Below are 27,902 nucleotides of genomic sequence, written 5' to 3' on the forward strand. Positions count from 1 at the left end.
CTTCTTTTCTAGAAGTGAAAATTACTGTAACAAATATGTTTTTCTTCTAGGGAAATGTGGATTGAATTACAGTGCTTCATGGGGGGAAAGAGAAAGAGAGGCTGGGAGTGCAGAGCTCTTCATAGTAGACCGTACCAGTCAGTACTCTGCACAATAAAAAGACCTGAAGAAGAGTTAGGGTTCCTGCTCACCTTAGATTAGTAATAATTATTTTTAGGCTTACTGTGTGCAAATGTCATATATTAGAATGGTATTTATCCACCATTTCCACCACAAACCATCCAATTTTTCCCTGCACATACAAGGCTGAAGCACAGCTTTACTGACCTTCTGCTAGTTATGCAGAGTTTATCCTCTAGGTCCACTTAAGGTTTTTCTGTGTTATGTATTCCTGGCTCTTGTTCTATTTCCAGACTGCACTTCCTCAGTTTTTAATAAATAAATAAAAAGTAAGTACAGTTGTATGTATCCATTTCCCTGGCTTGGTATTCAACTTGCTCTTCTACATACCTTACCTAGAACTGATTGACAGAGATGATGTAACTTTAATTTTTCAAACTTACATTTTTCAGCCTGTTTTGCAGTTCACAATGCCCCAGCAGCCAGAGCAGATGCCCATCTCTACTGTTCTGAGACTGTCCCTATAGCCGCTGAGAAGATATGATTTTCTTACTTAGAAGAATGAAATGTGTTTTGAGATTGTAACTAGGGTATAGATGACTTCTACCCTCCAACCATCTTGCCACATTGAATAAGCTGTGATCATCCAAAGAGTAAATTGTGCGCCGAGAATACAGCAATAACTTGACAGTATTTAATCGGGTTGAAATTTTTCCCTTACAGGCTTTTATGTGCATGTAAGAATCGCTACTGTCATGCATTGGAACAACCCGTTCGTGTGTTTACAGTATATTCATCATAATCGTGTTTCTAACGTAATACACAGTGTAAAAATAAAAATACTTAGAAAATAATTATGCCATTTCACTTCATGAAGTTTGCTCTTTTAAAATGAGCATAAAATGATTAAATTATACCTTCTAACAACTCTATTCAAAGCCAAAAAGACCATGGCTTAGAACAAGGTATTAATTAGAATTCTTCAAAGTTTAAATCATTAGCTTATACTTCTCCTTGAACTATGAAAAGCTTGTGGCAAAGCCAAGTTCTTCATTTATCTGTGCATAGGAACACTTCTAAAAACCAAAAGGTGAAGAAAAATTGCTAAGCGCTGTTTTTCAGAACATTTGTTTTAATAGTGGAATGTCCTAGAACGCTGTAGTTGACTGAAGTTATATAGGGCTTGGCCGGTCTGTGTCCAGCGCTGGATCCTGTTGGAGGGATCCTATGTAAGCCATGAAACTGTTGTTCTGATGGCCCCAGTCGTAGTAGTCTGGAGAGAAACTTAAAAAGAAAACAGAAGCGTCAGTGACTGGCAGGTTCGTTCTGTAGACAGCTGGTTGGTGAATGTGGGCAAAATACGATCGCAGAGAGGTAGTTCTCACCCTGAAGCGCAAAAATAAAATAAAACCCCAACCAGGAGTTCAAGCAGCTACTATTTTTCTGATCTCTTAGTTATTTTGGCCCAAGTGTTCTCAACTCATTATCTGTTTCCTGATTCTTCTAGTTCACCAGAGACCCTCCCCTTTCTGATTCACTATTCCAGAAGGCGTTTGAAAATCCTGTAAGCGGTGCTTCTAATCCCTGCCAAGTCCTGTCACTGCAAGGGCCTCTCAGGGACAGACCTAAACCTCCTGTGTCCATGTACAAGGGACAGGTACTTGGTTAGCAGCTCCGGCACAGTGGCTTTTCTCCCACGAGCAGTGTGAGACAACATGCGTGGCTGGTTTGGCTTCCACTGGGAAGCGTGCCTGAATTACCGGTGCAGCTGGTTCCCTCATGTCCCTGCACGGAGGGGAGGGTGCCTCTAGCTGTAGGCTGGATAACAGCCTGGTGTGCACCACCTCCAGCATCTGCAATGGGTTCAGTTACTATGTGAAGAAACTAACGCAGGGGGAGGATGACTGATAACTTGTGAAGAGCAAATGTCCAACTTTACTGAAAGGTGGTTTGGGCTCAGAGACAGTGACTACACAATCTTAGCTAAATGACTGACGAGCTAGAGCTAGGTATGTTAGCAACTGTTAGCAAGTTAGTCTTCATTTTAAGATGAGTGATTACACTTATCTACTACTAGCCTAGTGTAGATACAGGAACAGCAAAGGAGTAAGACGAGACTGAGCCTCCTTTCAGGGCAGGATAGTGTCCTGGCTGTGTCTTTCCTTCTCTGAATTGGGTGCTATCATCCTTGCTGTGAACTGCTCCTTCCTGGAAGGGAATCCCTACCTAAAGCTCGCAGTTACACATAGAAAACAGGCTTTTTGTCCCAGTTCTGGGTTGTGTGGGATTTCAGCAGTTGGGTGGATTTGCATAAGCTTTCAGCAAGTGGGAAAGCAAAAGCCCCCTTCGTTTCAGGTAAACCCCAAGACATTTAGCCATGTTACAGGGCAATCGAAGTTGAGAGGCTTTTCACTACCACCATCGCAAGCTGCTCCCTGCTCTGTCGAGCTTCTCCCTGCTCTCCCTGAAGGCAGGGAGACAGCTGGTTTTCTAGGTTGCCTTGCTCACACACTTAAAAACTAGTAAATGGCACTTCTTAGGCCACTCTTGGAAGAAACAGAGGGTGAAACATGCGACCCAAAGGTCTGACCTGAGTTTTTCAAAGTGTGGCATACTGTTACAATTCTGAAATTATATAACCGTTTTCATTCTTGTGTCTTTGTAGTCTCTGTGGGGCTCTCGGATCCCTACAGTCACACAGCGCTGCCTTTCCACTTCAGCTTCCCCCTTTGCTTCCCCTCACCCCCTGGAATTTATGCAACAATTGGAGCTATACAATTTACATTACTCTTCCGCAGTGTATGAGAGTTCTTCCTCCTCCAGTTTCTTTTAGGGGAAGCAAGCAGTTCCTTCTTGTATCTTACCTGCCCTGTGCCCCCTGGGGTGCAATATTCCATGCTAGGTCATCATCACTGTCGTATCTGCGAGGGTTGTCAAAGAAGTAAGATCTGGGACTGAAGCCGTGGCTGGGGACCATTCCTGCATTGGCCTGAGGGAAAGGAAACCTCAGTCAGTGCTTGCGACAGATAGATAAACTGCTTGGTGCCTGACTTCTAGAAGGAGTCACTGCAGACTTACCTCCTACCTTCCAAAATAAAATAGGCAATTTTACATTTGCTGTAGACAATAGATATCTTTTTGCATTTTTCTGTTTTTCTCTACCAGCATAGTCATAGTCTAGTGATCTCAACGGCTTTTCCTTTTCCTTCCTTCTAGCTAACAGACATGACCCATTTCTGAAACCACCCTCCAGCATGCATGTAACCTGTCTGATGAATTCCTGTCCATCCTGGACACTTTACACCTTTAGCCAGCTGACTTGAAGTGAGCAGTAGGGAAGCGGCTGAGGAGCTGAAGGACATGAAACACCTAAAGAGATTTGGTTTTACTTCCCACATTTGTAACCCTCCTGTCTGGTGCGTTACCTCCCTTGCCTCAGGAACAGATCATGCTGATCAACCTTGGCACCCTTCTTAATGAAACCACAGCTGAAAAGCCCCTTAGGACCTCTCTGAGCAATTTCAGTATCTACCCTACAGTGCTGTGAAGGTCAAATCCCAAGGAAAGGTCCTTTGATAAAAGAGGGAAAGGGGTGTTCATGTAACTCCTTTATTTACAAAGCATTTTGCTTTTATTTCTCTACAAATCGAAACAGAAAACATACAAGATTCAAAAGCTCAGTTTGATTCTGGAAACAGTGCAGAGGGACATCTAGGACCCAGCTGAGCCTCTTCCACTGATCCACTGGTTCCATCCCCAGGGAACGGGGTTCCCTGCACCTGTGGATAAGCCAGGATGCCATCTTCTCCTTGGCCTTAAGCAGGAGAGCAGTTTAATCTCCCCCTATGTTTTAGATGTTAAATAACTTTGACAAAGATGAACTAAAAATAGGTCCACCTCTGTCATCTTCCCATTTCCAACATTTGTCTGGCTGAAGATATGGCCAGGCAAAGGAGCACCCACTGCATGCAGTTACACTGTGTCAGCCCCAAAGCAGACAGACAGCTCCTTCCAGGCTATAATCGTCTGTGAAGTGGAGCTTTACGTTTCAACAGTGCTGAACACAGGCTGCCTCTACTCAAACTTTGCTTCCGAAGTCCTGAATGAAAGGTACAACCAAAGAACAGCTATTTCTTGGGATTGTTCCTTATTAAAAATAAAGAACATTTTTTATTTTTACTAAGTCAGAGTTGTTAAGGTTTTTTAACTAAAAGAGGGTTTGTTTTAATTCTAATCCCATGCTTTCTGGCCGAGTATTTTCAATCACTGGACCATTTGATACTTAACTGCTCTGGCAGCCTACTGAACACATTAAAGTCCTGTGGCCCTTGGTCTCCCTCTTGTGGCATACTTGCACTGAAGTTCAGTTTTGCCTCGCTACAGCCTCTTCATCTTTTTTCTAACAATGTTGTTTCCAGTTTTCCTCTTACCATGATATTGTTTAGCATAAATATTTGTCTTCTGTAGAAAAAATCCATACATGACCTATCCACTATGACAGATAATGTCTACCCTAAAAAAGGTACTCATAAAAGAAGTGATATCACTGATTGGCTCTTCTGAGAGCCACTTCTTTATGAAGTCAGAGATTTAAGGCTTTCTGCAAATAACAATGCAAAAATATAATCTTATATGTGTTACTGAAGTGCTCTGTGACTTGTGAGAGAATACTGCCTGTTTGACTCTATTTGAGCTCTTGTTTGAATAGGATTCCAAGTCTTCATGTGATCAGCTTTTTGAAAGGAGAGATTAGACCACATCCCTTATTTTCGTTCTTTTGTGAATCTCTCCCACACTATCCAAACGTGACCACCAGGTCTAGCCTTAGTAAACTCACTTCAGATAAAATGACATCTCTCTGTGGTCACTTTTTAGAAGGGCAGCACCACTGGACTGTACTTTAAAACATTTCTTCTCTTTGCAGTTATCCTGGCTAACTCCTAAGCAGGAGTGGGGCTGAGATTTTTTTTGTGATGGACACTGTGGTTCCTGGGGTTTCTTAGTGTGATGTCAGGTATTACTTCCTTGTTCAGCTTGGCTTTATCATTGTCTCTGAAATCTGCATGTTAGAATAAAAACAATTGCCTTCTCTAAAAAGTGATTCTATTAATTGCTTCTCTTACTTGTGAATTTACCATTCACATCCTTCTTGGGGAATATTAGCTTTGGTTTGGTTTGGCCTACAGAAACAGAGACATTACTTCGGTAATCCCAGTGCAGGGGTGACATTCCCCATGTGCCTGTCAACCAGCACATCCTCTGCTAACCTGGAGATGTTGCCTACAGCTATAAAAAGATGTTTGTCCATCTATTAACTACCTAGATATTAAGGATGCTTATGGGGAATTATCCTTACAACTCACACCTGAATCTCTGCTCTGCTGAAATAGCAAATAAAAATGTCAGCAAGTGCTTATTGTGGTTATTGATCTTTGACATGGAAACAATTCAATGGGTACAGAGCTGAAAGAATTCACTCTGTTATTTCATACATGCCATTGAACTGTTAGCACACAACCATTTTCACTGCTATGTGATGAAAGATCCCAAGTTTGGATAGCAAACTCATTTTCCATTGACTCCAGTAAAGTACTGTATTAACTCAAAGGGAAGATGTCCTTAAATTTAAGAAGGTTCCTGATTTTTAAGGTAAACTGCCTGAGAAACACCTTGTCTTCCTTCTGGGTAAACATGATGCGTTTCTTTCACAAGGAGTTAATATAAAAAGTAGGAAGTTTGGGTTGCTTTTATTCTGCCAAGGACATACTGAAAAAGAGAAGTCAAAATGTAAAGAAGCAAAAGCTCCTTCAGAAGCTGAGCCCTCCAGACCTGCCTGGACATTACACTAACAAAACCACTAACAAATTCCACTTACTAGATCTTTTGTAGGGTTTCGGACACGGAAGAAATACACCACCAAGGAAGTAGGCAAGAGCTCCCAGATGAAAAGGATCACTCCAAACACTATGTAACCTGCATCTCCCAGCTGACATTTCAGATCTGCCTGTTGAAAAGTCAAAGAGAAAAGTGTTTAAAAATAAAGATGGCAGGTGCAGGAGGCAATGTGTCTTCTTATGAAGACCTATATTTAAGTGGCTGAAATGCTTGACAACACGGCCAGGAATTCCATTCAGTAAGGCCAGATTAACCTGGCTAATGATTAAAGGCATAGTAAAAAAAAAATCAATAGGCTATCTCACTGGGTAGATGACTTCCCTTTCTTTCTACCTTTCCTCCTCCCTCCTCCTCCTCCTGCTATCTTTCCTCCAGCAAAAGCAAAGTTTAATGCAAGGGTCTTCCTAGTCTAAGATCCTGGCAAGCAACCATTTGATCAAGTGATCAAATCCAGATAATGAGAAATTAGTTTTCCAGTCCTTTTCCAGCTGGGAGTAACATGTAGAGGAACAACCAATGCCCCGGTCTTCCAACAGCATTGCTGGCAATCTTGCTTTTAAAAATTAAGGCTTGGATCCCTTCAAATTAGTGCACATTGTTAGCTTGAATAACCATGCTGTTACTCTAGCATTAGCTTTGAACTTCTCTCTAGATTTCCCCTCCACCATTCACCACAGTCACAGAGGGCAAATCCTGTCCTTTCACGTGTTTTGTACGGAAGAGAAAAGGGTAATGTTTCTGACAAGTGACCTGAGGCAGTACCACAGTACAAACATTGGGCTGTATTTTTAAAAGTGACTTTTGATTCTGGTACCAAATTGATTCCCTGCTCCTCAGTTCCAGGCCGTTTACATACGGCTCAAATCATTTACCCCAAAATCCAGGCAACCCCAATGTCACAAGTCAGATCAGATGTTCAAAAATCAGTCATAGAGACCTCAGGCCTAAAGCATTCCAGTGAGCTTCCCTGTGAACAACCTCTGCCTCCACAGGGGAAAACGGGACCCAATATTCTGGCCCTAAAGTTCCAGCCCCTGTTACTGCAGACTGTAGGAGTCAGCACAAGAAGTGCCCCCTGCAAGGGGTCAGCAGGAGCAGCAGCAACACTCCAGGCCCCAACAACAAGAGGGAAAATGTTTGATTCGGGAGATGAGTCACAAACTAGTGCCCTTCTGCCTAAACCTGTATGTTCTAATTACATGGAGCAGCAACACCTAGCTGCACTCTTCTTCTCTGCACCACAGCAGGGTTGATTAGTGGTCCCTTGACAGACCCTACACTACTAACTCATAATGAGGTCCTCTGGGTAATCCTACCCTACTGTTTACCTGCTTCTTATTTACAGTTTTATCTACTGCTCAACAGAAAATTGTTAATGGCTCCAGGTTTGCTTGGCCACCCCGGCAATACAAAGCCCTTGCGTGGCTGGGAACATTGCTTTTGGTCCGTAGGTGCTTGCTGAGGGGGTGGGGAGACATCAAGTGTCTGGGATTTTGAGGCCAAACAAAATATACTCATGGTCCAGACCCAGGCCTGCCATTTTGCCTAGCCTTGAGAGAACTGGAAAACTAGTGGGACCTAACTACATGCTTCAAAGCAGAGAAAGGAGCTGGATGCTCAAATTTCATAAAATTCAATGAAGAATCCCCTGCTATTTTCTTTAGTGTTTTTATCATTGTTACTTTTCAATCGGAATTGTCCCTTGGAATTAAAGGTTGGGAAGAATCTTAGTCTTATGCTCAAACTACAGAAGTTATCACACTAATGACAGAATTAAGGTAAATAACTGCATTTCAGTGGAATCAAATACTGGTTTTCTGGTTCTCCAAGTACAATACATTCTTTCTAATGGTCAAAACACCCGTCTTTTTTCATAAAAGGTGCTTTTTTTTTTTAACAATAAAATCAAGGTAAATAAAAGATTGATATTATTATTATTATTATTAATTATTATTTGGCTAGTGGTTACTTCTTTCTTTTAGCTGTTCCTTATGCTGAAATTACCAGAAATTTGTATTCCTGGAGCAAAACAATCTTAGTGCATTGAATAAAAGAAAAAAATAACGGGATTTTAATATATTAATTCCTCTTATCATAGCATTTAGGAAATCAGCCATCACATACAGAACAGGTGTTTCTCATTAGCAAATATTTTCATACTTGCCTGATCTGATACGTTGTACCAATCATAATCAAAGGAATTTACTTTCTTGGTTTGGGAAAACGATAAGATGAACAAGTTGTAACAGGCTCGTGAGGTATAAAGTAGTATAACAGTCACTCCTATACTTGTCACCTGACAGACAGATGAGCCCTGGAAGAGATTTAAGCACAGGTTATTATTCATAAGGGAAGCTGAGAAGAACATTGCTTTGCATGGACTTTGAGGGTTGTCATGCTACTCCGTCTAATGTGACTGACTTTTTCTCTTTCCTTCTTTGATCAGTATATCCTACACTACGTCTATTCCTGTATTTTATCAGTACACTGGTTTCCAGGCAATGGTAGCAGTTCCAGCCCTTACCAAGATGGGCTGTGACTAATTCCTACAACTTATTGTACAAGTGCTATTTTCAGAGCAATGAAAACACATTAGAACTACATTTGGTATCAGATGGAGCAAGAGAATTCAGCCTTCAGCTGTGCATTAGCTACAGAGCATCCTGCATCAGATGCTGGCTAGCTAGCATGATGCAACCTTGCATCTTTTTACAACTGCTTGCTCTGCACCTATTTCCTAAGTACAGAGAAGATCATAACAGTCAGCAGTTAAACACAGCACAGACAGGAACAGAACATCCTGCCTTACCTAATGTCAACACAGAGAAGACAAAGTGGAAGCATGGCTTACGGGCAGAGTGACCGTGGCAGGGCAGTCTGTTGGTGGGAGTTTGGGCACAAGGGGAGGAATGTGTGAAATCACAACAGTTCCTAAGCCCTAGAGAGGAAAAAAAAGACAGAGCAGGGAAAAGAGCCTAATCCAGCATGAGGAATAAGTGGGACGCCTGAGCACTGTATCAGGTGGGGAGGGTCACTGTAGGCAGCTGAGACACCAGCACAGGAGCTGTAGCTGCAAGAAAGGAAGGAATCCGGGAGCCATGGCTACAGGGATCAGTGTGAGTCTGATCACAGAGGCAGGCAGATGTACAAAAGCAGGACTGCCTTTGAAGGAAGTTCAAAGCAAATTCCGTGCACTTGGCTCTGGAACGGTGCTTTGCACAGCTGAAGGAGGAAAGATGGGTTAAAGCTCTGTGTGCTTTTAGAAGAGCGAGATACCTTGCAGTCATTTGCTTCACTAGCTCTGCCCTCTGCCTGTCCTGGCAGAGACCCAAGCCACGAGGATGGGCTCCTCTCATCTACGCAAGAGAGAAGGAGGCCAGAAGGGAAGTTGGTCCTCCCCTCACAGGACCTTTCATACCAACGCAGGAGACAGGAAGGTCTGCACCCTGTTCCCTCCACTCACACACTCTGCTTCCAGGGTTGCAGCCAAGGAGCAGAGGTCCGAAGCCCTGTGGCAGGTAGAGCACAGGCATAACAGAATAGCTAGTGAAGTATCAGGGAAAGTCACCAAGTCACCATGTCCTGAACCCCTGGCCTTCAGGAGACTACCAGGGCCCCTCTCCTGCTCACCCACGCTGGTGGCTATTGACCCTGTGGCTCTGTTAACCCAGCTCCTCGGTCTGCACTCCCTGGTGAGTGTCAGGAAAGAGGAGCTCAGGGAGTAGTCACAAAAGCTTGCAGAAAACTAGCTTGCCTGTTTTCCCAGCAAAATAATATTGATTCAGGGAATGGTCAGGCTCAGGAGTATTACAAAATCCCCAGCACAGTTAACCTCTCTGACTGAATTCCTGCTTACAACACGCTGGAACTACCACCATTCACCAGGCCATAACCTGCAGCCATGTCAGGAGCAAGCCAAGAACCTGCTGCTATACAGGAATTGAAGCCAGATACAGAGTAGGCAGTGGTGAAAGCTGTGGAGAGACCAGCAAGCAGGAAATGCCACAGAGAGGAAATGTTGCTAGGCTCTTCTCTGTTCTCCTTCGGTACTAGCAAGTCAGCGATGCTGTCATGGAAACCAAGGGGGAGAGAGCAGAGGAAGCTGCTGACTCGCACACACCATATCCCAGCTCAGTAGCATTTAGACTGGGGATAGCAGAAGTGAAGAGCAGAATGGGGTCGGTATTTCCCTATATAGGTCTCCCCGCATAGCTGTCATTCTTTAATAGTTGATAGTTAAATATGCTAGAGATTTAACAAACGTCAACCCCAATACAAAAAAAGGGGGTAAAAGTGTCCTGGTTTTGCTGCCAGTCAAGTATACTTAGTGGCTTGGTGAAGGGAGAGCACAGCAGTAAAAGTAAAGCCAGAAGAATGCTTTTCCAGTCACAGGCCCTACGGAAAAGAGGGGGAGCCCCAAGCTTGTAGCATGTCCCACTGCCTGATGCTTCTGGCCAGCACAGAAGTGGCCCAAGTCAGCACCTACGGGCAGGGCTGCGCACCGCCTTGGTGCTGCCGTAGCCTTGGTGCAGAGAAGCAGGCCGGTCCTCCACGCCAGGTCACGGAGGTGAATGTCTTTTCACATGCGCACTTTCACTGGTGTGTGCTTCCTTCACAGAAGGTACGTGCCAGCAGATGGGAGATGCAAATAAAAGGCTGCCAGTACCGATGCCTATCTACATGCACCGCAGAGCACGCATTATCTCCAACGTTACTTCTATCACATCACTATAGAGAGTGGGTTTTTCTTCTTTAGCTAGCTTTTTCAACACAACAGTAGCAGATTAAACCAGGATGTTTTTTCACTGCCAGCTCCAGCCATCTGTATCCCTATGTATGTGCAGTCAAATCCTACTGAAAGCCCCCAGAGGAACTCCCATTTCAGGTCAGCAGAAAGGAGCAAAGCACTCTTTAATTCTCATTTCCACATTCAAACTTTCATCAGCTGAGTGTCCTGTCCCTTCCTGTCTGCAATAATGTTAGAGTTTGTTTGGGTTTTGTGAAATAGCTTGAAGTGAAGAAGATCAGGTTTCCTATAGGAGGAGGAAACGGAACAAAGTAATCTACCAAAGCCTCCCTTAGGTTAACACTGCTTTGTTACAGAGATTTACGCTTCTGTGATTTGCAGCAGTAGAAAAACTTTTCTTACTAGTAAAAATAATCCATTGCCCATGCCCTTTGGTCAGCAAGTGACAGGCTTGAAAGAAACAAAACAAACTAAGCTGTGTTTTTAAATCTTCTATGCAGCCCTGAACTTTCCGTTGTTGTGCAGTATGGCCAGATTTGATTAAACAGGAAAAGCACTCCTTTCATCTGATTAAGTAAACAGAGAGAGGAATTTTATTATAAGATTTTCTAAATAGTAGCTGAAACTTACATTTTTTTAAAGGTTTGTTGTGGTAATGTGCTATTGGTTAAACTAATAATTTACTTTAAGATTTAACTATCTACTGCAAATGCAAGGACCTTTGAAAGCCTTGTTTCATTATTTATAAATACAAAACACCTTCACTGATTTTATAATAAACACTGCAGGCTTACGTGATGCCACCCAGCACCTTGACCACTGAATGTGTCCAAAGCTGTAAACCTAACAATATTTCTTTAAAGAACATTTTGTAGAGTAATATGAGAGACTTTTAACCCTTCTCCCCACTTGGCTGAATTTATAATGCATTAAGTCTTTTAAAACACATTCTCATTATCTATAGGACAGTATGCAAATGTATAAAGGGAGATTCATATTCCTCTGCCTGGCTTATCTTCAGCATGCTGCTACCTTAAACATTTAACTTAATCAGTCAATAATTTGACAAGCTGAAGGATCCCAAAGTATAGACCACTTCTATGCAGCAGTACTGAAATGAGGTGGTCTTCACATGGGGATCTGGAGAAAGCAGTATTCACTTGAAAAACAGCTGTGAGAAACTCCAGCCAATAAGTTCTGTAAACTCTGCCTCAAAAAATACATATTTTGGGGTCACTGGTGTTAGCCAAAAGCACCCTTGCTAGCACTTAGTATTTAATTCATATATTGAGCAGGATGGCCAACCAAGCACAAGCTGTGAAGTTCAAGGCCTCCAGCTCTCAGGGGATCTAAAGAACTGTGGCTTTGCCTCGCACTGCCCTTGTCTCTCAGAAGGTACTCGAAAAGAACTGAAAATGTACCTTACCTTGGACTCCAAGTAAATGTTGGCTAAAGACATCTTGGAAATCTTATACAGGCAGATGGAGAGTGAAACAGCGCACAGCACAAACAACGTGTCATTAATTGCCACCCGGATAGAGACAATGACTTTTCTTTCTGAATTCTGTGTCCTCACCAATACTGCACATGTTAAATTCACCAAGAGGAAGAGGAGACTTATGAAAAGAGAAGCCAGGTAGAGGGGCAACCTGGGAGAGTGAGGAGAAAACAGTTTTAACGACATTGTTCAGCAAGTGTCAGTCATGAGATGGAAGTTGCACTCTGAGCAATGAAAGCTGCACATGTTGGGCTGCCACAGCTGATAGAGTGACCAGCTGCCTGAGCCCAAATCAAAGTGCTCCAGATTGCTGGAGAGATTAACTCAGATCATTTCAAACCTGTTTTTACAGTTACACAACAAGCTGTAAGCAAAGAAACTAATATCAAGCAGCAAAACATGGAAGACTGTTTGCAGCAGAAATACAACAGCACAGTTCTTAAAAACTACTTAGAATACACATGTACTTTCTTAGAGTGTGCACTTCACATACAGCACAAACCCTCTGACTACTCACTGACAGGAGAAACCGCACAAAAGATTGAGTTGCCTGGAATTGACTGGTTTTGACCCTGGTTTTACTACACCACCACTGCCATGAGAAGCATCACTGACTGCTGTTGTTTGCCATCAGATTTCATATTAAATTAGGGGGGTGTCCAACAGTAGGAAAAATCTCTGAGTTACTGGTTCCCCAGCATCTTTTTCTGTCCCTTTTCCTAAATAACTTGGTCATGGGCAACCTCTTGAAAGAAACATCAAGAAATGTAAATATGCATATTGATTCTGGGTTGGTGTTTTGCCACCTATGCCAGGCAAAAGGTTCATTTGCAGAACCACAGAAGCAGAGCTGGAACACAAATGTGACAGACAGAAGCCCAGGAGCTGGACTAGTTTTCTCCATGTGTTTTTTCCCACCTACCCAGCACTCATACCTGCAATCTGAGTATACCACATACTCAGGGAAAGCTGCTTCTAATTCCTCTTTACTCCTACACACAGCTGTGGAGCTTTTAAGGTTTTTAAAAAAAAAAAAAAAAAAAAAGTCATTTTTCCATTTCAGGTGTTTGCTTACTTCATTATCATTGCTGACCAAGGCAATTACTGATAAGGGTCATAATCTGCAGTCACTGAACAAGAGGTTTTGGCCAAGCTTTTCATGCTTGCTGGGAACTTTGAATTTGGCTGACAACAAACATCCAGACTGTCCCTGAGGAATCCAATTCTGATTGTTTAAAAATACTTTACCCAATGGTGATCTTCTTTCACACATTCATATCCTTTTGGGATAGCATCAACACAGCTACAAAGCTGAAGCATAGCTGGCTTCTTTTCAGAGGGCAAGAAAGGAAGGGGTATACCTTTGAGACCTTTTAAATGTGTAACAGGGAGAACTGAAAGCCTTAAAGTCCCTGCTTGTGAATCAATGCCCTTCTTTCCAGCTATATCTGGCAGTGAGCGAGGATGCTGTCTTTTCCTTGCCAGTCATGGAAATTCCTTCTCAGGGGGAAGACTGTGCTCATTCTTAACCCTCCAGGGCAGGGCTCTGTTTTTAGGATAAGCAGCTAGAGGTAGTTCCTTTAAACCTCACAGCCTGATGCTAGAAGCACTGCAGTCCTGAAGCTCCTCTCTCACATGGCTTCCTCTGGAGAATGCAGTTCCCAGTTGTAGTGGTGGTACATTTACAGCTTTTACTAATATCTCAAAAGTGGTGGTCACATGTCTTCCTTTCCTTCTCCTCCCAAAGTCTATTTAATAGTCTCATCTCTGCTCCCCTACTGTAGTGCAGGTAAAATATTCTTGTGGAGTTCGGGCTTACACGGAAAGGTATGCTCTTACGTGCTGCCTGCTTGCAGGACAGTAAGTACATGCTCTCTTTTTGCTCCTCTTAGTCAGAGGGACCTTCTGCTTCAGCATGGCCTGCATGCCCTTGAAGCTGGCTTGCAACCAGCAAGGCTTAGAGGCTTCCAAGGCCAGGCTCCTCCTTGATGGAGTTTAGCAAAAAAAAAAAAAAGCACTGTCATGCTCTCATGCCCACACACTCCCGTATGTGCCAGGGTGAGCTGTCATGGCCAGTCAGTTGTGCAGCTCTTCACATAATGATCTTCCATCCCCCTTATTAACATGATGTGGCTGGGGAAAAGGCTGCCTGTTTTGACAATAGAAGCATTGTTGCTGAACTTCTGAATAAGCACTGATGGAGATGCAGGCTGTGTCTCTCAGGGCAGTTTTAGGGTCTCTGCAGCTGCAGAAAGCATTCCTAACTCACTTAAAGGCAGAATGTATCCTTACATCTCAACTACAAGGGCACCTACTAGGCATGAATAAGCATATGGGGTTTTTTAGAAAATAGAAAAGCAGGGCAGGAGAGGTCCTTCCAGATTGCACCAGCGACTGTTCAAAAGCCTATTGTGCCTAATCCCCACTTCGGGTCTCGTCCCTTAAAGGAGCTGTGTGTAATCTGGCTTGGCCAGTGAAGGCATGTGCCAGGGTGTTCTGTTCTTTCTGTGTCAGGCTGGATGCACCCGTAAGTTTTTCTTTGAGCTTAAAATCAAACTTCAGATGAATGCAGTGAATTTTGCCTTGTTTAACAGGAAAATGTGTTTGAAACTACTGCATTTTGTACGTGGTTTCCTCAGAAACCATACAGTGTCTGAGGCTTGTGTGTAACAAGGCGTGCACACACAGCACAGCAAGCCTCATCCAAACCCAGTGACTGTAAGAAATCCCCAAGCCCAGGGAGACGTGCAGAAGGACTGTTTAAATATGAAGTTGGGCTGGCACAGGCTTCGCCTTGAGCTCTTTTGCCACAGTGACTAACATCATGAAGGCTGTGCTGAGTAAAGTTTGCTTAAGATTCTGGATCTCTGATAGGATTTTATCAATTTTTTCCATATCTGAAATGATTCTGATTTCTGAGACCTGTGCCAATACACAGACAACACTCCTACCTCTCTGTTGCCCTGTTTATGTTGCCATTATCTAGTGCAGAAATGCTAATAGCAGGCAGTAAGGTCTGACACATATTAAAGAAAATGGGGGGGGGGGGAATCAAAAAGTGAACATTCAGCAATGAAGAAAAATCAGATTCATTAAGTGCAGACTCCAGCCCCTGTCTGTAGGCCATCCATCTTTCTACCATCCATCATCCATCTCTCCATCAGGATTTCAGCAACCTGATCTAATGAAAGACGTCCTTGCCCATGGGACAGGAGTTGGACTAGATGATCTTTAAAGGTCCCTTCCAACCCAAACCATTCTGTCATTCTATGTCTTTGAGTAGCCCATTACAATTAAGATTCAGGAGCTCAGCTGTGGGTGTGCACATATTACACCACTTCAATTGCCCTGTATAAGATAGGAAATTAGGTCAGCTTTATTTATATGGCTCTTACACAGGCTAACCACATTTGTGCTAAGAGATCTAGATATTAAAACAAAATACTACTGAAGTAATTTACCAACAGGGCTGAATAAGAGAGAAAAGGCTAGACCAGATCCAAGACTGATCTGTGTTAGAAGTGCAGTAGGCAAGAGTCAGGGTGGACATGGAGCTGTTGTGGGAAGGGTAGTCTGTACATGAGTAATTCCAGTGACAATACAAAAGTGTTTAGGAACGGAAACGCCCCAAGAGCTACATGCAGGGTGCTAATGTAGTCACTCCACAGCCATTGACTAAATATCACAAGCTCCCTTCGCTTGAAGAAAGACATTTTCAAGCAGTTTTCAGCAATAAAGCCTTGCCACAAACATCAGTAACAGATGAGGTTCAAAGCTTCTACCTCTCACCTTTAAAGCCAGCCAGGAACATGTTCATAGACCCGCAGACCCGCCCTTTACCACCCTGACCTGCAGCCCAGGCTTTGTGCAAAGCCATCCTCTGTTCCTCTTGCCTATGTGTACTATCAGAGGCAGGCACACTTGCATTGGGGGCTGGCTGGGGACCTGGCTGGTGTGTGCTGTGCTTGTCTACCAGCCCATACTTCTGGATTTCCTTCCCACAAAAACCAGAGTTCAAAGGGAGGCGAATGTATTTGTATGCCATGGTGTTTACCAGGGACCATCCAGCTCCTGCCCCTTGTAGTTTGGGATGTGGCTAAGGTATGCACACAGACACACTAACTTGAAAGCATTCCTGAGGCCACCAAAATAGATGCAGCCTCTCTGTTCCCATCCTGACAATTTCTGCATCAGCTGTGGTTCAGCATGGAGTCCACATCCCTCAGTCAGCCATCACACCCTGCGTGTCCCATAGCCTCATCAGCCCAAGCACAGTCCACCCCAAGACTGCTCTCACTGTACTGCCATTCTACCAAACATGGTTTCTGAAGCACTTGCTCCAGATGATCGCCTCTCCAGCTGTATCGAAACCCAACTGGATAACAAACTTTCCAGGGCAAGGACAATCATAGAATCATAGAATCATTTAGGTTGGAAAAGACCTTCAAGATCATCGAGTCCAACCATCAGCCATGCCCACTAAACCATGTTATGGAGTACCCCATCTACCCGCTTTTTGAATACCTCCAGGGATGGTGACTCAACCACTTCCCTGGGCAGCCTATTCCAATGTCTGACAACCCTCTCAGTAAAGAAATTTTTCCTAATATCTAACCTAAATCTCCCTTGTCACAACTTGAGGCCATTTCCTCTCGTCCTATCTCCAGCCACCTGACAGAAGAGACCAGCACCCACCTCACTACAACCCCCCTTCAGGTAGTTGTAGAGAGTGGTAAGGTCTCCCCTCAGCCTCCTTTTCTCCAGGCTAAACAGCCCCAGCTCCCTCAGCCGCTCCTCATAAGACTTGTGCTCCAGGCCCCTCACCAACTTGGTTGCCCTTCTCTGGACACGCTCCAGGATCTCAATGTCTTTCCTGCAGTGAGGGGCCCAAAACTGAACACAGTACTCGAGGTGAGGCCTCACCAGTGCCGAGTACAGGGGAACAATCACCTCCCTGCTCCTGCTGGCCACACTATTTCTGATACAGGCTAGGATGCCGTTGGCCTTCTTGGCCACCTGGGCACAATGCCGGCTCATGTTCAGCCAGCTATTGACCAATATCCCCAGGTCCTTTTCTGCCAGGCAGCTTTTCAGCCACTCTTCCCCAAGCCTGTAGCGCTGCATGGGGTTGCTGTGACCGAAGTGGAGGACCCAGCACTTGAGCTTGTTGAACTTCATACAATTGGCCTCAGCCCATCGATCCAGCCTGTCCCAGATCTCTTTGTAGAGCCTCCCTACCCTCAAGCAGATTGACCCTGCCTCCAACTTGGTGTTGTCTGCAAACTTGCTGAGGGTGCACTCAGTCCCCTCATCCAAATCATTGATAGAGATATGAAACAGAACAGGGCCCAACACTGAGCCCTGGGGAACACCACTTGTGACCCGCCACCAACTGGATTTCACCCCATTCACCACAACCCTCTGGGCTCATCCAGCCAGCCAGTTTTTCACCCAGCGAAGAGAATGTTAATATTTGACCTGTTGATACAGTACTATGTTCTCCTAACAGTCAGCAAGTAACAGGTCAGATTTCAGTTTCAAATTACTCTGTTTTCCTATCCTGAATTCAGACTGTAAATTCTTTCTTTAGAATGGAGACAACCTCTCTCTCCCCCCATCTAAACAACATTGCCCAACTGAGGCTTTTAGGCATTGCCACAATAAACATTAATTTATTGAGCTCTTCCTCAGCTTTCTGGACATTACTGCCCTTTGGGGAGCTTTCAAGTAGTTCCTGACAATTCCTCCTGCTCAACAAGATCCTAAACAAATCTCTCCACCTAAATGCAAAGCAACCATAACCTCAACATGTCATGGGAGGTTATTGGTGAGCTCCCAAACACATCACCAAGTTGAATCCATTCTCTCTAGCTCCTTCCCTTCACAACTCTTCTTTCATCTTCCCAAAACTTTTGAGTTTTTATTACCACTGACCTCACTGATTAATACATACCCAGTCCCACTCATTCCTGTCAAAATAAATACATCACTCTGCTACCTCTATCAAAGCACTGGATCTGAATTCAGCTAGCAATACAAATGTTCGGAACTTGCAAACAAATCACCAGGGTGAGTGTTTTCTGCTTGTATTTGAAATATTTGCCTTTGAAACATGTGAATGTCTAAAAATGGTGCTTGTGTTGGGAAATGACACAGACTTCTAAATGTCATAGGAAGAAGCTGGCCTCAGAACCATCATCATAAAACACTGGTATATAAATATGAATAGCTGAGATATGAGCATCACAAATTATAAAAGATGTAGTGTTTCTCAAAGAGCATGACAACTCTTCTTTACCACATTAAACGTTTGCATAGTTCTTACCTGTATTTCAGTAGCTCTGGGGAATACTTTGACTTAGCTTTGAAAATCACCTGCAAAACAGTAGAGTATTGCATCAAACATAGGATACATGTAAGTAGAGAAAGGCACTGTGATCCGCAGGAATCCTGTCTCACAGGTCACAAGAAATGTAATGATAGGTTTCATTACATAACAGATTTGCATTTATTGCTTATCCATGGCAGGCAAGCTCTAAGCAAAGTATTAAAACCACCCAGCAGGCGATCATGATGTACTTCTATACAAATTGTCTACACCATTATTTCCGCTTACTCTGGCTCAGGAATAAGGTCCTTTATACCAGTGTTCACAAGAGGACCAATGCCAGTATAATCGTAGAGGCAAGTAATTATTAGGCTCTTACATGACCTAACAGTACATGTCTCTCACATAGACCAGCTCATACCACCATATTGGGTCAGATGCTCTCTTCCCATGAAGAGCCCATCGTAGTACCCTGGCCTCAGATTGGATATATATGTTTGTATCCATGTTACACTGCCAAAAGGATGCCATCAAGAACCAAACTCAAAGTTTTACTCTGAGGAATATTTGGCTTCTGCTGACTGTCTGTTCACTCTACAACAATATGTATTTTTACAGAGATATAGCTCAGGCCCAGTAGTTACCTTGCTGTAATGGAAACGACAAAATACTGACATGTTTTCTGCAATGTAGCTAGGTAATATTAATCACAGGTGTTTAACCACCATCAGAAATTATATAAAAATACATTAGCATATTTTATATCTTATTTATTAAAAAAATTACAGGGAAGCATTACTGCTTTTTCATAATCTAACATGGTTTCCAAACACACTCAGTTTACAAATGTTCATTTAAACCAACACAGAAGCATGCTGATTGCTATTTTTACAAAAAAAAACCCATGCTGTATGACTTATTCTGGGTTGTTTCCTAATTGTTTTCTCCTCAAGTTATCCAGCCTTATCCATTTTACTTGGTTTTGCATGCTCTTTAGTATAGCTTGCATAATATTTGCTATGATTATCATGCTTTCCCAAGGAAACAGGACTTACATGAGCACTATGTATGTGTAGGCCTATGTCTGCCTGTCAACCTGTTTATCCATCCCCACACTAATCCTAAAATAGCCCAATCAGAGGACTGATGGAAAAATAATTGAAGCATCAAAGACATGATCCTTTATCACCCTCCTAAAAATTAGTGACCCAACAGAAGTAAGGAACTCTATAAATGCATCTGATATGTGACCTCTGTGAGGATATGTGACCTCCCTGCATAATAATCCTACACATCACCCAGTGTGAGAGAGACAGCATAGCAAAGTATCACAAGAAATGCCCCAGTTACGGAAACAGCTCAAAGTCAAGCATGAGACATAGATCTGGAGAAAATCAGGCTTCACTTGTTCCAGCACTCCTGGAACAACTTGTCATTTAACTCCTATTCACCATAAACAGCTGCCTTGACATGGAAATTATTTTTGTGACGCATCAGCCTGCTTAGCACTAGCTGAACCAGCAGAGAACACTGAGCTTTTCAGCAGGCCCTAGAAAAATAATAGCTGAGAACAAAATTGAAAATGTTGGGGAAAAAAAACTCTAAAAATATTCTGCAACCATTGATACTGTTTTCAAATAGTTAACATCTCTGGCAGTATCCCTTACACAAGATATTTGTGATTCATCCAAAGATTCTGCAAATTCCTGGATCATGACTTCTCACAGGAGTTCAGGAAGAAGTTTTATGGTAATTTACTTACTTGCTACTGAACAGAGAGGTACAAGATGCTTGTGAATGTTCTGTGTTTCCATGGTGCACAAAGAGGGGCTGTCAGTTTTTAGAGAAGAGATGGGCTTCAAAATACCTCCTGTACACTTTTTGCACTAGACTTGTTGCTTACTTTGCTTATTCTGAAAGACACTGTGGGCCAGCGGGAAGGAACAGACTCCTGACCTCAATGAAACTAAACAAGTAAAACTTGTCTCTAGGGCCATTCCACAATCCTCACCTGTTCTGAGTAGCACTTACTCACACATATTGTACCGTTAATTTTGACAGCTTTCAGTCGCACTGAACAGAAACGTTCAGAGTCTGTGCAAAGAACTACAAAAGACAAGCAATTTGCAGTGGGCAATGAGTTGTGCCAGGTCCACAAAACCTAGAAAATTCACAAGTTCCTGAATACCATCTCCTGTGGTTCCCCAGAAAGGATCCACTCACCACTATAATGTCACAGAGCACTCCTGTCACATAAACCAGTCCAAGGCTGCCCTACCTAGCAAAAGCTCCATGGGTAACTTAGCTAAAACCAAACATGACGTTCCTGCTGCAGATCCAACAGGATCCAGATGCGAGATCACCAAAACAGCTGTTATTGTGATTCCACATTTGGTGGGCCTCTCCCAGCCGATAAATGCTTCTGAATTTTATCAGAGCAAAATGGCCATTAAGAAAGAAAATGAACACTGCATAAAAAATGGATGCGACATAGAATGAAAGCTACACTACAAGGCATGGACACTCTTACAAATTCACTGCTAGACAGAAATACAGGCAGCCAAGTTCTGCCATCTTTGCTTAAACACCAATGGGGCCTTAGTTCACGAGTAGCCTTGCTGGAAGCAATGTGATTGTCACAGAATAAAGGGCTGTTCAGTGGGAGTAAGGATGTCAGAAGCTGATCTCAATATACCTTACATGCGTGGGTGCAGCTTTTGCTTTTAACAGTCATTTAGCTGAAGAGACTGGTTGCTCAATGGCCCCTCCCCGCAACAGTGTTGAGAAAGCTTCCAGTCAATATCTGAGTCATCTAAGCAAGTCTTCCAGCAAACCAGAGCAAACCAGGCTATTCCTAAGAATAGACTAAACAGCAAGCAGAAGGCAGACTTTTTAAAAAAGACCTTTCAGAGAGCCCCAAGATGAACAGCAACACAGAAAACTCAGTGAAACTCCTTGCTAATTTTCTAATGTCTAAAGGGTTACTTTTTCTTCTTAAAAGTATTTCCCCTTTTGCTTCTTTAAATGAGAAATATCCTGTTTTGACTCCTTGTTTTTGCTGAAGGACTGGAAACCTCAAATGAGATTCTCACACTCCCTCCTCCACTCCCCTGAGGTATATGTCTGGCATATAAAACTGAAGCAGTACAAAAGGAGTCCAAAAAGCCCTTCAAACAGCCAAGGAAAATTTCTGTTGCAGGAATTGATGTAAACAGCTGGCCTTAAAGACATTTTACCAGGGCCCAGCAGAGCAGCAGTGAGGATGGCATGGGAATCCATCAGAGCTCGGCTGCAGAGAGCTCTGCAGGGCTGCTGGGCAGCAGAGAAGGCAGAGTTAGGCTGCTGTAGCTTAAGGGGATTCCAGCTACAGTTAATGGAAGTTAAATCAGGAGCCACTCTGACCCTACAAGTATCAATGAAACAGGTGTTAAAGCCAAGTCACATATTCCCAGAGCAAAAGAAAAAGAAAATCTCACTGGAGCAACTTTCAGTCCATGCTCTGATTTAGCTGAACTGATGTGTAACGGATGGCACAAACCTCCAGTGTACCTCTACTACTACCTGATCAATTCACTTTTACAGGAGCCACAGCCCAGCTTACCAAAAAGCCTCAGGTATGTGTTAAGTGCTTGCATATGTCTCAAGCTGGCCCTCTGTACAGGAATGAAGTTCAGCTTTATTTACCAGTTCTCATTTCAAAATCTTTGTAAGGAGCAGAGCATGTACTTTTCCTTCCCAGCTCCTTTCACTACAGCCCCTCTCTTCCTCTGTCACACTCCACGCAAACTTCTCTTTGCACCCTGAAAATATGCCACAACCTCATGCAGGCCCAGAGCCCCTCACCATCAGCACATATACCTTTCCTCTTCTGTGTATCTTCCAGTCCCAGGTCCACCTTCCTCTTTCTCTCTTTCTCCCATGTTCATACTTTCAGCTGGATCAGATTCCCCCAAAATATGCAAGTTTTCCCTCTACTCTCTAAACTCTACATGGTTTGTAAGGCCTACAGACATGGCCAACATGACTCACTACCATACTCAGACTTGTGTAAATTGGTAAAAATAGTCTTTAAAGGACAGGGACCATTGCGGGGCTGGCAGCCACAGTAAACTTGCATGTGTACCTTTCTTGTCAAATTACTTTCTACGTTAAATGACCCTATTCTTCATGTCAGATGCTGACAGCCAGCCAGTCTGCAGTTGCAATTTGTCTCATATAGATCCAATACTGAGGGCAATGATTTATGCCAAACATATTTGCTGATGCTTTACCATCCATAGTTAGAGTCCTGTGTAGTTCTACATACATCTAAAGCACACTTTAAATTAATAATAAGCTTTATAATACAAGGTATATTCATTTCTACTAAAAAATAAATATTTGTCCTAAATGAAAAGCCCTCTCTGTTCTCTCACTGGTGGTATTACTTTTGAAATGCTATCCCCAGTAATTAGAGGCTGAGAAGTTCTCTTCGTTTTCCTCCCAGAGCTAACACAGACCCCAGTTCCACTGAGATATATGTAACTTCTCTGAAAGCCTGGTGTTGGTTTTACCCCGCCCTGCCAGGCACTTCCAGCATGGCCAGCTCACCTCTAAACTGTCTTACTCTGTACAATTTCTCTTCATTTGAAAGTCCCTGATTTTATCAGCCCTGCCTGGGAGGCAGGGTAAACTTCTCAATCTGGATGCCAGAGAAAAGGGAAGATGGTTAGGGAGGAGGAAGGAGAGGTAAATCTACCAGCCCTTCTCCACCCATAGAGCCTCACAGTTATTTAGCTCAGCACCACGTTCCCTAAGTCCTGCAGGAGTTCCCAACCTGATGATTAAACCTACAGCCCACCAAATTGTTTGCTGTGCCTGGCCACAGGGGAGGCCTGGGATTTCCAGCATCCCCTATGGCTCACGGTCTTTGGCCCTGACCTTGTTCTTTGAGTCTGTAACCCTCCATCCTAGCCTGCCTCCTGCTTAATTTCTATCCTGTTCCCCAGGGAAATGGGAAGTCTGAGCAAACAGGACAAAGTGAAGCAAGCCCTTCTCTGCCCACCCCTCACACACACCAAAAAAGGCAACTTCTTATCTTATTTTGCAGAGCCTCTTTATGCTTTTGCCCACAGCACTAACTGTAAAGCCTGAGAACTCATCTCAGTCTCCCCTTGTCAGGGGCAGGGAAGATTTGGCTAGGTAGGACATAAATAAAAGAGTGCCCAAGTCCTGGGATCCTCACTGTCTGGAGCCATTTAAAGTAGAAAATATGTTACTTGCTGATTTGCAGTCTTTGCTTTATCACGCAGCAAAATAAACCCGTGGGAGCTGCAGGTGTGAGGCAAACGTATCTGTGGGCTTTTTGGTCTTTGTAGGTGGAAATGCACGCTTCAGCTCCCTATCTGATGGATGAGGATCAGGGATCTGCTCTGGCTTGGTACAATGCAGTTATTTGCCAGTGTTGCACTACTGTTTTACAGAAGTGCTACTGGATCTCATCTTCACTTGAGATTTATTTTCATGATTTCTAAGTAGACAGAGGCTTATCCTGAGAGTGTAGGTCACATTTTTTTCTTTAGAAGAGAATTAATACAGACACAGGATTAATAAATTCTAATAAATAAGTGTTTTCATTAAAAATCACATGTATTTTCTCCAGTATGGGATTTCTGAGAGGAGCTAATATTATATAAGCCTTATCTGCAGCACCCTTTCTATTCTGCCCTAAGTAGGGCATCAAGACCGTAGCAAAGGATCCTGAACTTGACTCTTATTCCAAATATCCCTTTTTCTGAGTCAAAACTATTCTGATTTTAACTTCCCTTTCACCCACAGGTCACCTGCTTTAGCAACCTGCCCCAACACAGTACAGCTCCTTCTGCTGTATCTGCTGATGGTGATGCTCAAGTCTGGGAATAACCTCTGCTGTGCCGACATCATCATGGCTTATTTGTCTTGCTACACATAAAATACAGTAGAAATTTGCGTCCCCATTGCTTTGGGATACCTATTAAAAAGCAAATAATTGTGGGTAACTTTCTGTCAAGTTCAAAGGTGCTTATTATTCTGAAAAATGCCCTCAGGCACTTGCCAAATTAGTTTTTTTGTCTTCTCACATCTATGTCTAAAAGTTTTCCTAGCAGTGCCACATTTAGAAATGGTGGGTGCTGTACAGCAGATAATGAACACCTGCAAATTCCAGACACCCATAAGGTCTCTTCCAGTCCTCTGTCCCTATACTAAATATAGATCACTTTTTCCCCCTCTAACTAAGCACCAGTTAAATAGCATGGTTTTCATGCAATGAGACACTACTGCAGACCCTTCTTGCCTGCCTTCTAGAGAAAAAAGGATTGCAAGTTGTTTCTGAACAGGTCTGTGAAGTTATAAGCCATTACTGAAAACAAAATTCTCTCTCCCCACCCCTTTCACACTAGTTCTTGCTTGCCTACTGTGGAAAGTTAGATGCACATTAAATATACAGTCTCAAGAAGATGCTGAATTTCAAGCCAAACCACCTTTTAATGGTTAGAAGTAAAGAATTAATAACAGTGAATTAAAAATATGTGCACTTATTCTGTGTCTTACGTTATATTCATACAATGGCTGTGCTTGTATTTCTTAAGGCTTTGTTTTGGCTGGGGAGATAAATTTGACATGAGATTTCACTGGGAGCAACCAGCTCGAAAGCAAACAATACTAATAACATGCCTGTCTACAGTGGCCCACAATCTTTAAAGATTATGACACACATCACAAACTCTGAAAGTCCCTTGCAAATATTGTTTCAAAAGCCTCACAACACCCTTCAAGACAGGTAACTATTACAATCCTTTACAGAGGGGCTCAGAGGAAGATCATGAGGACTCATGATGACAGAGCAGAAATTGTCTCAAAGGCAGAACCAATAGCCTTGGCATTTTTTCTGTTTCCAACCACTGAATTGTATTTCCTGAATGATATCAGACAGCAATGCCAAAAATAAGTTAAAAGGACACATGTGTGCATTCTGTATGCTCTCTTCCTAGATCTTCCTTAGATTAAAGGAATCAGTTACCCGCAACACTAAGCTCCCGAGTGCTGGCACTCTAATGCACAGAGTGCAGGCTGCTGTGCCCCCTCTGTGCTCATACCAGCCTCAGCTTCTCTTGGCGAAGAGCCAGGATGCTGCATTCTGCCTCCAGACTTCCACGGCAGCCCTACATGTATGTCTGAGGGAAGAATCTTACCTAGGGCTATGACTTAGTCACAGCTGCTGTGATGGGCATGGACTGTGCAATGATGGACGTTTGCCCCTGGGGAACCACACCATTACCAAATGACTCTCGCAATAGCTATGGGATAAAGCATAGGTCACCATATGCCTGAGCTGGATCTGAGTAGCATGTAGATGAAAGGTTCCTGTAATCCCTTAATATATCTCAAGTCCCAGGGAGTGGAGCGGGGTGAGTTAGCAGGTGTTTCAGACACTGAATCCAGAAAAGTAAACCTAAGCACAAAACTGTGTATGAGGTTCTAAGTATTTAATACCCTCTACAACTCAAGTGATCCTCTTACAGCTGTCATGCTTACCACTGCTGCTTTTTCAGCTCTGGGATGGAAGCTCTCACAAGCAGCCTGATCTCTCCAGCCAGGCTGTTCAGAATTCACAGGCCTGTAACCACTACAGAGCACTGTTAAACACCATAGGCACTACAGAAGCACCCAGAACCAGGCACCAAGCTGGTTCCAAGTGGGGCACACAGCAACACCCAAAGCATCCTGAGCACCGCTGGGGGTGCTCCAGGCCTGGCTGGTGCTCTCCTGGCCAACCACTCCTGCACTGGGAAAGCAGACTTCGACAAAGGTCATCTGAGTGCAGGCTTGGCTTCCTGCTCCAGGCATGGCAGTGGGATTGAGGAGACAGAGAATCCAGTCCCTGCCCTCCCGCAAGCTTCCTGTGAGATCTTAGGCAAACCCAGCAGCCTTTCTTTGCCTCAGCATGCCAATATCCCATCCTGCAGCCCAGTGCCAAGATACCCAAGCTCACCACAAATACTTCCAAGCAAGTCTAACTGCAGCAACCTGGAGCACTGTTCAGCCTAACTCATCTGGCTTCTTAGCTGTCTGTAGCACAGATACATGCTTGAGACCTCTTTCTGAAATGGAGATACTATTTTCCTTACCCCACTGTACATCTAATTTACCTTTACATCACAGTGTGCTTGAAATAGAGGATGTATTTCTGTACAGCACTTAGTGAGGTCCAGAGTCACTGCTATTTTTAATACAGATTATAGGAATTGGGTCCACATAGGACCCGACCAACAGTTTTGATTGTGATACACAGAATAGAAATCTCACTCAGAAACATGTCAGCCAACTTATGAAAAACTGGGGGGGATATTTGCCAGCAAAATTAGAAATTACAATTCTGACTGCACACACACAGAGATCAAGTCTGCTAAGCCAGGAGGTTTATTAAGTCTAATAACAACAACAACAACAACAATAATAAAGAATAATAATAGAACGGCATTTTGGGTGTCCAGCTTCCAAGCTCTTCTATACATTCTTCCCCAACCTTTAAATTAAATGACACCCATTTAATAGACAGTAGATATATTATTTGCCATTCCTGAAATGACCACTTCAGGCTCCAGTTTCATTGTAACACTGATCACTTGCATATAGATCAAAAGTTAAAATTCGCAACTAAATAACTGAAATTTGCTTTTTGCATTGCCAAGGTACATTTGTTAATTACATTTTTTCTCATGATTCTTACAAAATAATGCTGTACCATTGTCAGATTTAATCAATCAAATATCTGTTGCTTACCTGTGTGAAGTAAAGATTCATCAGGGTCAGGGTAAAAAACTGGAGGCAGACTGGGAAGCAATAGAGAAGCCAGAAGATGAAGGGGCTGAGAGAATTTGCTGTGACAAAGTCTTTGAAGTAAAATGAAAAGAGCACAGTCCTAAGAGAGGCCCAAAACAAGCACAGAAACAGAAAGACAGTTTGGTAACTGAACCTCTTGTGCCTGTAGTGAAGGACCAGCCAGAGCTGGACATAGATGAACACAAAAAGCAGTGAATAAAAAACAGTATATACAATGGTCAGGCCCAACTTCACATACGGAGGGACAGCTGGCGTCAGGGTCGGCGGAAGGGTGTCATTTTTCAGTGGGTCCCACTCAGAGGCCTCCATTTGATATCAGGAATCGTCAGAATTATTTATTAAGTTTGGCTGCCGCTGTTGCCTCCTCCTCCTTCTCCTTTCATCTTCCTACAGCATAGGAATCAAGAAAATGAAAGAAAACAAGCTGCACTTCCTCTTTGGCAGCTCACTGT

At 43.3% G+C, this 27,902-nt stretch overlaps 1 protein-coding gene across 2 annotated transcripts; it reads right to left on the reverse strand.

Annotated features, from left to right (window-relative positions):
• Nucleotides 1–806: 806 nt before the first annotated feature.
• On the reverse strand, nucleotides 807–27,902 carry GPR137B (G protein-coupled receptor 137B). Of its 2 annotated transcripts, XM_010562629.1 has the most exons (7): nucleotides 27,391–27,902; nucleotides 18,586–18,635; nucleotides 12,189–12,411; nucleotides 8,180–8,329; nucleotides 5,996–6,124; nucleotides 2,985–3,109; nucleotides 807–1,404 (listed from the first exon to the last, which is right to left on the reverse strand). In XM_010562629.1, exons 1-7 carry the CDS (start codon nucleotides 27,757–27,759, stop codon nucleotides 1,293–1,295), a joined length of 1,158 nt encoding a protein of 385 aa, XP_010560931.1. In that variant the 5' UTR covers nucleotides 27,760–27,902; the 3' UTR covers nucleotides 807–1,292. The 2 variants fall into 2 exon arrangements, with proteins under 2 accessions (XP_010560931.1, XP_010560932.1); XM_010562630.1 differs by lacking the exon at nucleotides 8,180–8,329 and having other exon boundaries at nucleotides 27,391–27,862.

The sequence above is a fragment of the Haliaeetus leucocephalus genome, unplaced genomic scaffold (assembly GCF_000737465.1).
Source record: "Haliaeetus leucocephalus isolate CR32 unplaced genomic scaffold, Haliaeetus_leucocephalus-4.0 Scaffold162, whole genome shotgun sequence".
NCBI lineage: Eukaryota > Metazoa > Chordata > Aves > Accipitriformes > Accipitridae > Haliaeetus > Haliaeetus leucocephalus.